We start from the raw sequence: 15,191 nt of genomic DNA, 5'->3' as shown, positions 1-15,191 counted from the left end.
TAGCCTGGTCCTGTTCTGTATGTGCTGTAGCCAACCATCACTAAGGATTCTAACCTGGTTGTATTCTGTATGTGCCGTAGCCAACTATCATTGAGGATTCTAACCTGGTTGTATTCTGTATGTGCTGTAGCCAATTATCATTGTTATCCATTACATATTTGTTTGGTATGTCAATGAACGAATGCAAAGAGGCACAAATAGACTGGACCACCAGTCTAGGAGAATTCAGATTGTTCCATGAGGCATCCAAAAGCCCTCTAGCATAGGAATACTTTCTGTTTGTTTCATTGGTTATATCTTTGAACTAAAACCAGACGTTTATAAGTCAATGAATGAAGCGTCTGCTTTGAACCTAATTCGTGTTCTTCTTGAATGTAATAATGTGGTTCAAGTGAGTGGGATTAATAGTGAGAGACAATGCTGTTGATGTTAAATTACCCAAATCCACTCAACAGATGGTTCCAGAGACTCTGACGGTGGGCTTAGAGACCAACCAGATTCAAATTATTACTGCATCATTTCAATTAGAGAACACAGTAAACAACAGGATGCTACTTTACATAGTGCACTACATTTAGCCAGAGCCAGAGGTCTTTGGGCAAAAGTAGTGCGCTACGTAGGAACACGCGTCATCAGTCTGAATTTCCCCCAAACCAACCTCCTGTTTTACTGGTGAGAAATGGCATTGTCCCTGAGATGTCTATGGGTGATGGATGGGGGCCTCTGGCATGTCTTAATGTCTCCTCCAACCGTTAATAGATCGTTACTGCTTACCAATGACGCTCCCATCCACCGGTGGCTGTCCCGGCACAGTGTTGCAGCTTGTGTCATCTGTAAAATACTCATCAAAGCTGAGGCTTAATGCCGCACACAATCCGCCTGTAACATTTCGCTAATGAACCAAAGAAAGATTGGCGAATTGATGGGAGACGCACAGAGGTGCAAAAATGAACACACACACACACATTTGAGCTGTTGATTAGAATTCCAACCCATTGGTGCCCCTTCTTAAGTGAACTAGCACTAAAATGAGATGAAGCTGATCGTCTACATACAGTGAAGGCCCAGGGGCCCACTGAAGTCGGAGTAGGGCATTCAATGATTGAATATAGAACAGTATGCAAACTTTAGATTGGTGGGATACAGGGTCATCTTATTTCTTGAATAAGCAATATGGGAGATTGCAGACACCTGAGATTTCAGGTTGCGTTTCCTTAGGGATGTCGTTTCACTCTCTGCTCTGTTCTGGGACCCAATTGATGTAGAGCAGATGAAACCCACTCACCATAATCCGGTGAAGCATGTGTTCAATTTACAGCAGTCTGGTGTAGCCCTCTTCTGTGACTCCGGTGATATCTTCCTGGATGTCACATTAACTAGTCTCTTGAATCATGTTCATTTCCTGGCCTGATTTATTGTCCCTGAGCACGGAGGACGAAAATGGAAAATGACATTTGGATATATGCCCTTAGCCCTCAAGACGATTCTCTTTCCTGTGCGCTACCGTTCTCCCCGTTCTCCATAGCATTTCTTGTGGTCGACTATTTTGTGCATCTACCATCCAGTTGCATTCATATCAATAATATTGCATTTGAATGACAGCAAATCAATGCTCAGAAACAGCTTTGCTGTAGTTCAATTTGTTTTGAGGAAGGACATAACCCGCACACAGACTGGTGGTGGTGTGAAAGACGGTTACTTTATAAATACAACTTGTTTTGTTGCGCACTTCAGCGATTTTCAGGGGAAAACTCATGAGCAATTAGAACTCCTCCAAAACGACATTAGTGGTTTGTCTGGAGTCTGGACAATTGATTCCACACTAATAATACACTAATAATAGGTGTCTATTGAACTATTTAGGGGCCAGATCCTGAAGCTACGATATTGACGTGTGTGTGTGTGTGTGTGTGTGTGTGTGTGTGTGTGTGTGTGTGTGTGTGTGTGTGTGTGTGTGTGTGTGTGTGTGTGTGTGTGTGTGTGTGTGTGTGAGTGTGTGTGTGAAAGCCTGTCTATAGGAGGATCAGAGGGCACATAGACAGTGAGCAGAGGTCCTATTGATGAAGACCTACCACCAATGCAGAGCTTTTAATTCAGTGTAACAGGAATTAAAACTCAATTGACCTTGAGTAATAGCCAGCCACACAATGAGCCGTCCCTTTGTCTTGTGTCAGCGATTCATTCGATGAATCCTCCTCCTCTCCCCACCCTGTCCCCACTCACCCCTTTTATTTTGCTTTCTTTCGCTCGCTATTTTGCCCCAACCATGTATCGATCCCAGCAGGTTTTACAGAGGCACTTTTAATTTCATTTTCATTTGACTCCATTTGAGTAGCTTTAAAACAGTGACACTGCCAAGGAAATCCAATTGGCGGATCCATTACATTGGCTGATGTGGCGGTAAGGGGACTGGGCCGGGGGGTGTTCGTCCTGGGATGTGTCAGTCACCAGGGAAACAAGGGAAAGGAACAGGAGGGATTTCCCTTAAATACATTATTTTAAAGACATAGGAAGTGAAGCAGATCAATCATGCTTTGGGTCTGTGAAGAGTGCTGTGCTCTAATTACTTCCTCATTAGCAGTATTTGTTGAAAAGCCAAAGCGTTGCTATTATACTCTGTAGATTCACCCAGTCCAAGCCTAGGGTTCGGTCCACAATGGCACCCTATATAGTGCGCTTCTTTTGACCAAGTCCCATAGGGCGCTGGTGAAAAGTAGTGCACTAAAGTATGTAGGGAATAGGGTGCCATTTTAGATGCAGCCCTTGTCTCTGGAGGTCCTACTCAAACTGTGGCGGATAACATAACATAAGCCCTTTGCAGTGGGAGAGTGTTAGTGTGAGAGTGACTTTTCTCCTTTGTCGCGGACTGGCGGTGCAGTGCACGGACGGGCTTGAGATCACTCAAAGGCCTCTGTGCTTCATTTTTTAATGACCTTTAGAGAAACTTTAGAAATCCCTCAACCGGAAATAATTAGCCCCAACTCTGTAGGAAATCTCAGACAAAGAGCAGTCGAGGTTGCCAAGTCTGAGAGAGAGTGTGAGAGCTAAATAATGGAGAAGATTTGGGGAAAGGTCATACTAATCAAGGCGAGAGAGAGTGGAGATTTTACAGGGTATTGGGACTCAGATCCTTGTATAGTTACTGTAATGCAGCGTGTCAGCTGTTGACTGTAGCACTGTCAAAGCCTAGTTTCACTATTACAAGCAGTGGTTGTGTATCAACAGAGGGATTGCACAGAGAAGTCACAAAGCAATGGACTCGGTCACTCTATAATAACTGTCATTTTCCTCTTAATAATGATCTCATGTTGACTAAGGCAATGCATTCAGAGCTGTAAATGTGAGCATTAGTATTCACTGAAGACTAGAATTTGATTTCATATTTTACATTTCAAACTCCTTGTCTTCTTATGGCAATGTGTTTTATAGTTAGATGAGTGTGCTTCTGACTTCACTGTGCTAATCTGCTATCTCTCTCTCTCTCTCTCTCTCTCTCTCCTCTTTCTCCTCTTTCTTCTCTTTCTAGCCTGCGAGTTGATGACCCAGGGCATCCTGGCTCTGGTCACCTCTACCGGCTGTGCCTCGGCCAGCGCCCTCCAATCCCTGACTGACGCAATGCACATCCCACACGTGTATGTCCAGCGCAGTGGCGAGGGCTCGCCACGCACCACCTGCCAGCTCAACCCCAGCCCCGATGGCCAACGCTACACCCTGGCGGCGCGCCCGCCCGTCCGTCTCAACGACGTCATGCTCACCCTGGTCGGCGAGCTGCGCTGGCAGAAGTTCATCGTCTTCTATGACAACGAGTATGGTAAGTGTGGAGTGTGGAGTGGCTGGCTAGTGAACATGCTTCAAGGCTGGCACTAAAAAGATTCTAGAGTATTGTGGAAGGAGGTTGATGACGAGAGGTGAGGGGGTGAGGTGGCGAGGGCTGCAGGATGGTCTGTCCCCGACGACAAAAGTCCTCCAATCAATGAAGCCTCTCAGAGTTGAGTGATCGGATGGAGGACATAGAGCTTACTCACCGTCACATGGGAGGCTCTCGCTGTGAGAAGAGGGAGAGAGGGAGAGAGGCTGTCTTACTCATCAACGAACCACCTGTTCCTGATACTTAACAAATCAGGTTAATCAGGATCAAATGAGTCTGATTTTAGTATGATGAAATGTACTATACAGCAGCTTCATGGTAGGATCCAAGATTTCACAGCATGTTCCTTTCAGCTCAATGCTTTTCTATATTTTTTTTATTGTTCCACTATATGAGTCCATATTTGTGACGGTGTAGAGCGGTATCAGGAAAGGTCAGAAGTTCAACCTGTCTATGTGTGGTTTGCTTCAGTGATGCCCTTGAACCAGGGTCTTTATCAGCATAACCCAGTTGTTTCAATATTGTCGGATGACTGCATACCGCCATATTCGACTGCTTTTCTATAGCTGATGAAACTTGAGGATGTGTTTCAATAGAAACTGGGGGATGTGGATTCTCTGAAACAGTATAGCAGATTGCAGTGCATGTGTTTGTGGCAAAGGTTACGGTGAGGGTAAGATATTAACGTTTCTGGCTGTTATTCCGTTATTTATCATGAACTTACTGACGTTGCACTCTGTCTATTTGCAGAAGAGCAACGGATTAGAAATGGTTATTATGTCTTCTTGTGTTGTGCCTCTTAATTTGTTGTTTTAGTAAATGCGGCATAATGTCTTCCTGTTCTTCAGGAAAACAAACATTCAGGTGGACATTATGAAAGGAAATTGCACAACACTATACTTCACAAGGTAAAATCATAACAGAGCACAATAGATGGTTGTCACCAAACCATCTGACTCAACAAATGATTTTTAGCACACACAGGCATGTACAAGCCAGCTTTTTCCTCCCCATCACTCTATCCAGCCCCAGCCTCAACAATATCACTCCCTTTGATGAGCAAATGCATTAAATAAGTGAGGGGAGACGAAGAAAGCACATTTATTCAAATGAAGTCCTTTAAGTTTATTATGAGCAGATGGGGTCTGGGTTTGGGTGTCTAGGCCTGGCTCCAGCATGGCCCAGGCCTGACAGCTGAGTGATGATGATTAAGGAGAGACCTTGGATTGCATTGCTGCTTCCATCCCGTCTCCCCCCCCCTGCCTCCCTTGCCTGCCCAGCCCCTCTCTCAACCTCCGTGCTCATTTTCCCTTTCATTCTGTCTGTCTTTCATCCCCTCTCTCTCTTCGCCTTCCACTGTAATTCGCTTTCTGTCTGTGTGTGTTTATCTTTCTCTGTGTTTGTTTTGCTGTCATACTCTCTCTCATTCTCTTTCTCAGTCACTTCGTCATGGAAACCCTGTTTCGCCTCATAAAGTACAGACAATTCCCTCTTTGCTGGTTTGCTTACAAAAGGACAAAAGGGCAAATCCCTCTACCCGTTTTAGAGATATGTACACTGATGCTGCTGGAAATGCAGAAATAGCATTTCAGTTCTTTTTTAAAAACTTCAGTCCCACAAACAGTGTGGAGTAGACTGTTTTTGGTTGGCACATGGTTGGTAAACTGCTGAAACAATGTTTACTGCTCTGCTATCGCCATCATAGCTGACTGTGAAACCTTTTTGGTTATACCACACACGAGACTTGCTACATAGCACTGCTCTCAACAGTCTTGTGCAAAATAACCTCGTTAGAAATGAATGAATGAATTAACAAACATGCCCCACTCTGCCTCCCCATCTCTCAACTTCTCAGCTCTCCAGCCTCACCCAGGAATGTGGCACTTCTTTCCCCTACTCCTATCTGACTACAGGGTCATTGGCTGGGCTATGGAATGCCATTATACTGTTGGAGGTGTTGAGACTCAGGATTTAGACGACGGCTCCCTATAGAATGAAGAGATGTGACGAGGTGGGGGGGGGGGGGGGGGGGGGGGGGGGCGACACACCACAGCTATAGTCCACTGAATTGATTTGCCGGGTACATTGATCTGCTCCGTCTGTCACACAGTGCTTCGCCGAATGTTCCGCCAAGCATGAGACAACAGTTGGGCCACATCAAATATGGACTCCCAATCACAGACAGGGTTGGAGCTGGACTGGCTCCAGTGTTGACTGGGATGGTGTCCCAAATAACGCCCTACCCCATGTATAGTGCACTACTTTAGACCAGGGTCCATAGGGCTTTGGTCAAAAGTAGTGCACTACTTTTGGAGTAGTGTTCCACTTAGGATGCATCCTGGGACCTCCTGTTTTCACCTGCAACAATAAGAGCCACCTGCCAGCCAGCTGGAACGAAAGCCTCCTGATTTTTGTAAAAAAATATATAATGTAAAAGGGAGTATGAGGTGAGAAGCAACGAGGGCTGAATGATTTTGTGTTGACTCACAGGGTTCTGACGTGACTACACATTGCTACACATGGGTTGCTGCATTCCTTTCTGCCTGATAGTTTCCAATGCTGTCTGGAGCTAACATACTGCAGTAGCCATGTCATTAGGTTTGGGTTATAAAGGGTCATTTCAATAGTATTTAATATATTATTATGTTGGTGAGGGGTCATTTATAGGGGGTCAGAGTTAATTGCTTGAGTGGATACCCAGGGTCAGGGTTCGCCACAATAATATTTTCATAATCACTATCAGAGTTAACATGCATTAGCCTATACTGACACTGGACACTGCCTTGAATGCAGGGCATTCAAGTTGAACACCAGTTCAACGCCCCCTGTGGCTGACCTGATCTGCTCACTTAGCCTCTTAGCGCTAGCTTAAGCCATTCATTTCTTTCTGACCTTCATCATTTTGTATATACATGTATTTTTCCAGTCTAGGCGTTTGGCCCGCAGCAATTTCATTATATTTAGTGGTGTAGCTTTACGAAATCACAAGCCATAAAGTGAGGGTGGTTGATTACTGTCCCACTTTTTTATGCCCACTGTCATGATATTAATGCCAGCCTTAGTATAAATAAACCAATATCAGCCTGCGGAGGTGATTTCATTTATGTGTGGCCCGAAATCAGCTGAGTCACTCCCAGGAACTCCTCATTTAAAAAGCTTCTATTACTTTTACAGCACCCTTACCACTCACTGTGTCATTCAAATGGTGTGATGATATTATCGAGACACCCTCCAGAATACAGGAGCCTCATGAGCCCAGGCAGATTTATTTACACAAACAGTTCCCCCAGGAGTGCAGGGCTAGGATTTCAGAGTGGAGCAACTGAGGACAACTCCACTCACAAATCAGTCACTCTTACTATCCGCCCGAGACATGTAATAAAGTGTTATCAATTACTAAGTTCCATCTTGTAGTTCCTGTCTGCGAGATTCAACAACGTTCAGTTAAACAAGTGAACTCCGCGATGGCTTATTTAAAGGTAGTGATTGCGTAAACAAGGATATACCCTGAACCCATACTAGAAAGAGTCCCATATTTACAGAGCATTAGTGCTTAAATAAATGGCTACAGTGGCCTATCATCTTAAGCTCGCCCACTTGTCTGTATTTGCTTGTGGCTTTACTGGCCTATGACTCCTGGTAAACGCCATCAGTTCAGTCAAGGACTTTGAACGTGCATGTGAAGGATGGGGAGTTGGAGGGAGATAGAGGAGGCTCATTTAAACTGGATGTTTTGTAAATCCCTGCGTGACTTCGGCTGAGTCTCCGCGGGATTTATATAATGCTGAGTAATTCCCGGAGCTGCTTGATGCTCTGAGACAGGTCACTCCAGGAGAGGCCAACAGAAGGCACCTCACATCACAGTTCCAGGCTATCCTCCAGCAGCTCCAAAAAAAAGCCCGCAAGCCCCTCGCCTTTGGAAGGCAGATTAGCCGACACCTGTGTGGGATCACAGGGAGCGCCGCCTGCGTTAGTGCCGCTCTAGCATGGCGCCACATTTGGATCATCTGACGATTTTGTAAATGTACATAACATAGTGGATTAACTCTGGGAATGGTGTGAACCGTTGGGGGAACAGAGGAGAAGAGAGGAAGTGGTGGATCAAAAGGAGGTTGATTATCATCAATAGTCAGATGCCACATTACAGATGTGGTGCTTTTGTGTTGTTTTTTCCATTGTTTGTAGTGTAGGGCTGTTTGCATTCATTTAATACCGATCATCTGTCATCTGTATAACAGAGCTTCCTGAAAAAGCTCATTCTGATTTCAGCCAGCCAGACTGAATGTACATTATTTTCACTGCCAGCTGTTTATGAAAAGTGTCAGTAATTTTGACTTACTTAATAGTGGGCGGCAGGTAGCCTAGTGGTTAGAGCGTTGGGCCAGTAACTGAAAGGATGCTAGATTGAATCCCCGAGCTGACAAGGTAAAAATCAGTCGTTCTGCCCCTGAACAAGGCAGTTAACCCACTGTTTCTAGACCGTCATTGTAATTAAGAATTTGTTCTTATCTGATGTGCCTAGTTAAATAAAGGTTAAGTTTTTTAAAAATGTAACAGTCATGGAAAAAGTACTCAATAGTCATACTTGAGTACGAGTAAAGATACCTTAATGGAAAATGACTCAAATGAATGTGAAAGTCACCCAGTAAAATGTTACTTGAGTAAAAGACTAAAAGTATCTGCTTCTATGTGTACTTAAGTACACGGGTGAAAAAACTACTCAATTAAAATAAAGAAAAACCCTTGAATGAGTAGGTGTGTCTTTTGACTGGTACATTCTCCCACATTTCTGGTTGGAGACACAGGGAACCCAAAGGTGTGCAAAAAACGGTCGTACTACTACAGAAAGTATTACCCCTTTTTGACAGCAACTATTTCCCTTTTTATTTGATATTACAGACAAACTAGGAACAACAATAATAGCATAATGCCTCTGACTTTATCAGAACCTTGCCCATACTGGTATATACTGTAATTGCATCAATATAATACCAACCAACCAACCTTTTTATTTTATTTTTTTACTTTGGGGGGTTTATTTGTTTAATGCATTATACTGCTATTGTACCATAGTAACTCACAAGATGGTATGATATGATCATTTTTGGTACCAATTATCATAATTGTGCATTACCATGGTAGAATGTGGAATGCAGGTTAAAAAAACATGGTATTTCCATGATCCTCACCTATACCATGGTATAAAGTATGCAATGCTATAGTAATATTTAGGTACAATCGCAGTATCGTGGTAGTACAAATTATACTTTAAGGTTAAAACCATGATACATTTCTATGATTCCGACTATACCATGGTATAAGTGAATGTACCATAGTAGTAACATGGTACATTTTTGTAAGGAGACAGCGCTCATTCCTCATCATGTTAGATACTTAATAGGAATTAAGTTATTTTGAGAATCCACATACCTATACTACATGACCAAAAGTATGTGGACACCTGCTCGTCGAACATCTCATTCCAAAATCATGGGCATTAATATGGAGTTTGTCCCCCCTTTTCTACTATAACAGCCTCCACTCTTATGGGAAGGCTTTCCACTAGATGTTGGAACGTTGCTGCAGGGACTTTCTTCCATTAGTGTGGTCGGGCACTGATGTTGGGCGATTAGGCCTGGCTCGCAGTCGGGCATTCCAATTCATCCCAAAGGTGTTCGATGGGGTTGAGATCAGGCCTCTGTCCAGGGCAGTCAAGTTCTTCCACACCTATCTTGACAAACAATTTATGTATTGACCTTGCTTTGTGCACGGGGGCATTGTCATGCTGAACCAGGAAAAGGCCTTCCCCAAACTGTTGCAACATAGTTGGAAGCACAGAATCCTCTAGAATGTCATTGTATGCTGTGGCGTTAAGATTTCCCTTCACTGGAACTAAGGGGCCTAGATCGAACCAAGTAAAACAGCCCCAGACCATTTTTCATACTCCACAAACGATTTTTACATGCTACATTCTTCAGCACTCATATTCTGTGAGTTTGTGTTGCCTACCACTTTGCGGCTGAGTTGTTGTTGCTCCTAGACGTTTCCACTTCACATTAACAACAAGTACAGTTGACTGGGGCAGCTCTAGCAGGGCAGAAATTTTATGAACTGACTTGTTGGAAAGGTGGCATCCTATGACGGTGCCACTTTGGAAGTCTGAGTTCTTCAGTAAGGCCATTCCACTGCCACAGCATGGCTGTGTGCTAGAGTTTACACACCTGTCACCAAAGGGTGTGGCTGAAATAGACCAATCCACTCATTTGAAGGAGTGTCCACTTACTTTTATATACAGTGCCTTGCGAAAGTATTCGGCCCCCTTGAACTTTGCGACCTTTTGCCACATTTCAGGCTTCAAACATAAAGATATAAAACTGTATTTTTTTGTGAAGAATCAACAACAAGTGGGACACAATCATGAAGTGGAACGACATTTATTGGATATTTCAAACTTTTTTAACAAATCAAAAACTGAAAAATTGGGCGTGCAAAATTATTCAGCCCCCTTAAGTTAATACTTTGTAGCGCCACCTTTTGCTGCGATTACAGCTGTAAGTCGCTTGGGGTATGTCTCTATCAGTTTTGCACATCAAGAGACTGAAATTTTTTCCCATTCCTCCTTGCAAAACAGCTCGAGCTCAGTGAGGTTGGATGGAGAGCATTTGTGAACAGCAGTTTTCAGTTCTTTCCACAGATTCTCGATTGGATTCAGGTCTGGACTTTGACTTGGCCATTCTAACACCTGGATATGTTTATTTTTGAACCATTCCATTGTAGATTTTGCTTTATGTTTTGGATCATTGTCTTGTTGGAAGACAAATCTCCGTCCCAGTCTCAGGTCTTTTGCAGACTCCATCAGGTTTTCTTCCAGAATGGTCCTGTATTTGGCTCCATCCATCTTCCCATCAATTTTAACCATCTTCCCTGTCCCTGCTGAAGAAAAGCAGGCCCAAACCATGATGCTGCCACCACCATGTTTGACAGTGGGGATGGTGTGTTCAGGGTGATTAGCTGTGTTGCTTTTACGCCAAACATGACTTTTGCATTGTTGCCAAAAAGTTCAATTTCGGTTTCATCTGACCAGAGCACCTTCTTCCACATGTTTGGTGTGTCTCCCAGGTGGCTTGTGGCAAACTTTAAACGACACTTTTTATGGATATCTTAAAGAAATGGCTTTCTTCTTGCCACTCTTCCATAAAGGCCAGATTTGTGCAATATACGACTGATTGTTGTCCTATGGACAGAGTCTCCCACCTCAGCTGTAGATCTCTGCAGTTCATCCAGAGTGATCATGGGCCTCTTGGCTGCATCTCTGATCAGTCTTCTCCTTGTATTAGCTGAAAGTTTAGAGGGACGGCCAGGTCTTGGTATATTTGCAGTGGTCTGATACTCCTTCCATTTCAATATTATCGCTTGCACAGTGCTCCTTGGGATGTTTAATGCTTGGGAAATCTCTTTGTATCCAAATCCGGCTTTAAACTTCTTCACAACAGTATCTCGGACCTGCCTGGTGTGTTCCTTGTTCTTCATGATGCTCTCTGCGCTTTTCACGGACCTCTGAGACTATCACAGTGCAGGTGCATTTATACGGAGACTTGATTACACACAGGTGGATTGTATTTATCATCATTAGTCATTTAGGTCAACATTGGATCATTCAGAGATCCTCACTGAACTTCTGGAGAGAGTTTGCTGCACTGAAAGTAAAGGGGCTGAATAATTTTGCACGCCCAATTTTTCAGTTTTTGATTTGTTAAAAAAGAAATATCCAATAAATGTCGTTCCACTTCATGATTGTGTCCCAATTGTTGTTGATTCTTCACAAAAAAATACTGTTTTATATCTTTATGTTTGAAGCCTGAAATGTGGCAAAAGGTCGCAAAGTTCAAGGGGGCCAAATACTTTCGCAAGGCACTGTATATAGTGTATTCGGGGCTGCATTAACTGAGACAAAAACGTTAACACAGCCTCGTTTACACTAAGCCATTGCCAGACAAACAAAATCACAGTCACAGTGAGCCAGCAGAAAATGCCAGTCTGGTAATTATGTTCCTGTCTTACAATGTCTTGTTGTTCAATGTACCAGTATTGTAAACTCTGCAAAAAAAACCATCCCTTTTCAGGACCCTTTCTTTGAAAGATAATTTGTAAAAATCCAAATAACTTCACAGATCTTCATTGTAAAGGGTTTAAACACTGTTTCGCATGCTTGTTCAATGAACCATAAACAATTAATGAACATGCACCTGTGGAAAGGTCATTAAGACACTAACAGCTTACAGACGGTAGGCAATTAAGGTCACAGTTATGAAAACTTAGGACACTAAAGAGGCCTTTCTACTGACTCTGAAAATCACCAAAAGAAAGATGCCCAGGGTTCCTGCTCATCTGTGTGAACGTGCCTTAGGCATGCGGCAAGGAGGCATGAGGACTGCAGATGTGTCAAGGGCAATAAATTGCAATGTTCTTACTGTGAGATGCCTAAGACAGAGCTACAGGGAGACAGGACGGACAGCTGATTGTCCTCGCAGTGGCAGACCATGTGTAACAACACCTGCACAAGATCGGTACATCTGAACATCACACCTGCGGGACAGGTACAGAATGGCAACAACAACTGCCTGAGTTACACCAGGAACGCACAATCCCTCCATCAGTGCTCAGACTGTCCGCAATAGGCTGAGAGAGGCTGGACTGAGGGCTTGTAGGCCAGTTGTAAGGCAGGTCCTCACCAGACATCACCGGAAACAACGTTGCCTATGGGCACAAACCCACCGTCACTGGACCAGACAGGACTGGCAAAAAGTGCTCTTCACTGACGAGTCTTGGATTTGCATTTATCGTCAAAGGAATGAGCTTTACACCGAGGCCTGTACTCTGGAGTGGGATCAATTTGGTTGTGGATGGTCCATCATGGGGCAGTGTGTCACAGCATCATCGGACTGAGCTTGTTGTCTCAACGCTGTGCATTGCAGGGAAGACATCCTCCTCCCTCATGTGGTACCCTTCCTGCAGGCTCATCCTGACATGACAATGCCACCAGCCATACTGCTCGTTCTGTGCATGATTTCCGGCAAGACAGGAACATCAGTGTTCTGCCATGGACAGCAAAGAGCCCGGATCTCGATCCCATTGAGCACGTCTGGGACCTGTTGTTTTGGAGGGTGGGGGCTAGGTTCATTCCCCCCCAGAAAGGTCTAGGAACTTGCAGGTGAATTGGTGGAAGAATGGAGTAACATCTCACAGCAAGAATCTGGTGCAGTCCATGAGGAGGAGATGCACTGCAGTACTTAATGCAGCTGGTGGCCACACCAGATACTAACTGTTACTTTTGATTTTGACCCCCCCCCCCTTTGTTCAGGGACACATTATTCCATTTCTGTTAGTCACATGTCTGTGGAACTTGTTCAGTTTATGTTTCAGTTGTTGAATCTTGTTATGTTCATACAAGTATTTACACATGTTAAGTTTGCTGAAAATAAACACAGTTGACAGTGAGAGGACGTTTGTTTTTTTGCTGAGTTTGTCATTCTTTAGTAGGCACAGTAAAGACATTACTTGACAAAGACATACAATAGCCTAAATGGTACATTTTGTATTTAAATAGCTCCTCTTCAGTCAAAGCTGTACTGTTAGAAGAGTCAACGGCGTTGTGTTCAATGCACCTTTTTCTTTGACCATCTTTGCCTTTGAGACAAAGGGAATCATGATGACAACTTCTACACCGTGTTTCAGTGTAGCTCCTCATCAGTGCTCGGACTTCACACAAGGCAAGCTGATGATGAATCCTTGGGGGATGTCATTGAGAAGAGCCTTCATGGTCGTCGGATTTGCGGCGCCAATTTGTTGTCGCTAATTAAGCATTCAACTGGGCCTACGAGTGACATTGTCTAGACACCTGCAGCAGCTCCAATATTTGGACTTTTTTATTTTCTTTCTTATGATTGATGCTTTGATGTTGCCTCCAATTAAAGTCCTTAATTGGCCAGTAATCTTCACTAAGGGAAGTGGATGTAGCGGGGGTAGGGACTCGGTGAGACGTTGTGTGTTAATGACTACGTCCCCTTCTTAATCTCTACCCACCACACTCACCTGGGGCCCTCACCGTGTGATGTGGACGGTCTGGGAGACTGGGGTTTGCGAGGGCGATGGGAGTGCTATGAGAGAGTGATAGAGATGTAGATATGGGGAGGAAGAGAGAGAGAGATTGGGGAGGTAGAGAGAGGGGTAGAAAGAGATGGGGTAACTGGAGAGAGGGGGGAAAGAGAAAGAGGGATCACCATTCATCTCACTTTCATTTGTTATTTTCCTCTCTCATTCCATCCTACCTCCCTCCCTCCCTCCTCTACCTTTCAATCTCTCTCTCTGTCTCTTCAAATCCCAAGGGGTCTGTTGCTAGGCTCTGACATCCTTATCTTCTCTATATCTTCTTTTAGAACTGGGACTGTGATCTTAAACATCTTTGTTCCATCAAAGGTGTGATATAATATGATCAGATATGATAGGAAGGCTATTTTCGCCTGGCTGGACCTGGGGTAGATGACGACATTGCTATGATTGATCCCCCTGCACCCCTGTCCGTCGGCCCTTGGTCTGTTCTGCTGCTCTGCAGACACTCCACAGCCATAAAAAGTTGAGCGGAAAATCGGGCCAGGAGCGAAACACACTTTGACATTTGTCTTCATTAACTGTTGTTGTGTTGTGGTGTTATTTTCTCCTCTACGAATTGGGCAGATTCCTTGCAATGTCTGTCTTTTCATGACCTATCCCGCATGGCCAATAAATATGATCAAGATAAAGCGTCATTGGAGTGTTCAGGTATGCACCCCAGGTCCAAACTATTCAGATTGCATCTAATGTACAGATGTGGGATCTTAACTTGATACCATGTACAGCAGGAAATGCAAACTTGTGGTATCGTCAATGTTTATTAAAACGTCTTTGGGATAGGTGGGACATTAGCGTCTCACCTGGCCAGCATTCGGTGAAATTACAGAGCGCGAAATTCAAATTAAATTACTATAAATATTAAACTTTCATGAAATCACAAGTGCAATAAATCAAAATATAGTTTAAATTGTTGTTAATCCAGCCAAGGTGTCAGACTTCAAAAAGGCTTTACAGTGAAAGCAAACCATGCTGAGGACAGTGTCCAGCACACAAATGCATAACAAATCATTTTCAACCAGGGAGTTGCGACACAAAAGTCAGAAATAGCGATATAATATATGCCTTACCTTTGAAGATCTTCTTCTGTTGGCACTCCAAAATGTCCCAGTTACATTACAAATTGTCCTTTTGTTCCCAGTTTAGCTGGCACGCT

At 43.8% G+C, this 15,191-nt stretch overlaps 1 protein-coding gene across 2 annotated transcripts in view; it reads left to right on the top strand.

Moving 5' to 3' along the window:
- Positions 1-15,191, top strand: part of grid1b (glutamate receptor, ionotropic, delta 1b) — a 400,673-nt gene that overhangs the window by 182,402 nt on the left and 203,080 nt on the right. For both annotated transcript variants that reach the window (XM_031798901.1, XM_020454314.2), the window contains exon 3: positions 3,527-3,811. In XM_031798901.1, coding sequence (XP_031654761.1) covers positions 3,527-3,811 — 285 coding nt within the window. The remainder of the gene's footprint in view (positions 1-3,526; positions 3,812-15,191) is intronic.

Source organism: Oncorhynchus kisutch, linkage group LG20 (assembly GCF_002021735.2).
Source record: "Oncorhynchus kisutch isolate 150728-3 linkage group LG20, Okis_V2, whole genome shotgun sequence".
NCBI classification, from domain to species: Eukaryota; Metazoa; Chordata; class Actinopteri; order Salmoniformes; family Salmonidae; genus Oncorhynchus; species Oncorhynchus kisutch.
Note: the sequence above shows the minus strand (reverse complement) of the source record. Positions and strands in the feature narration are given on the sequence as shown.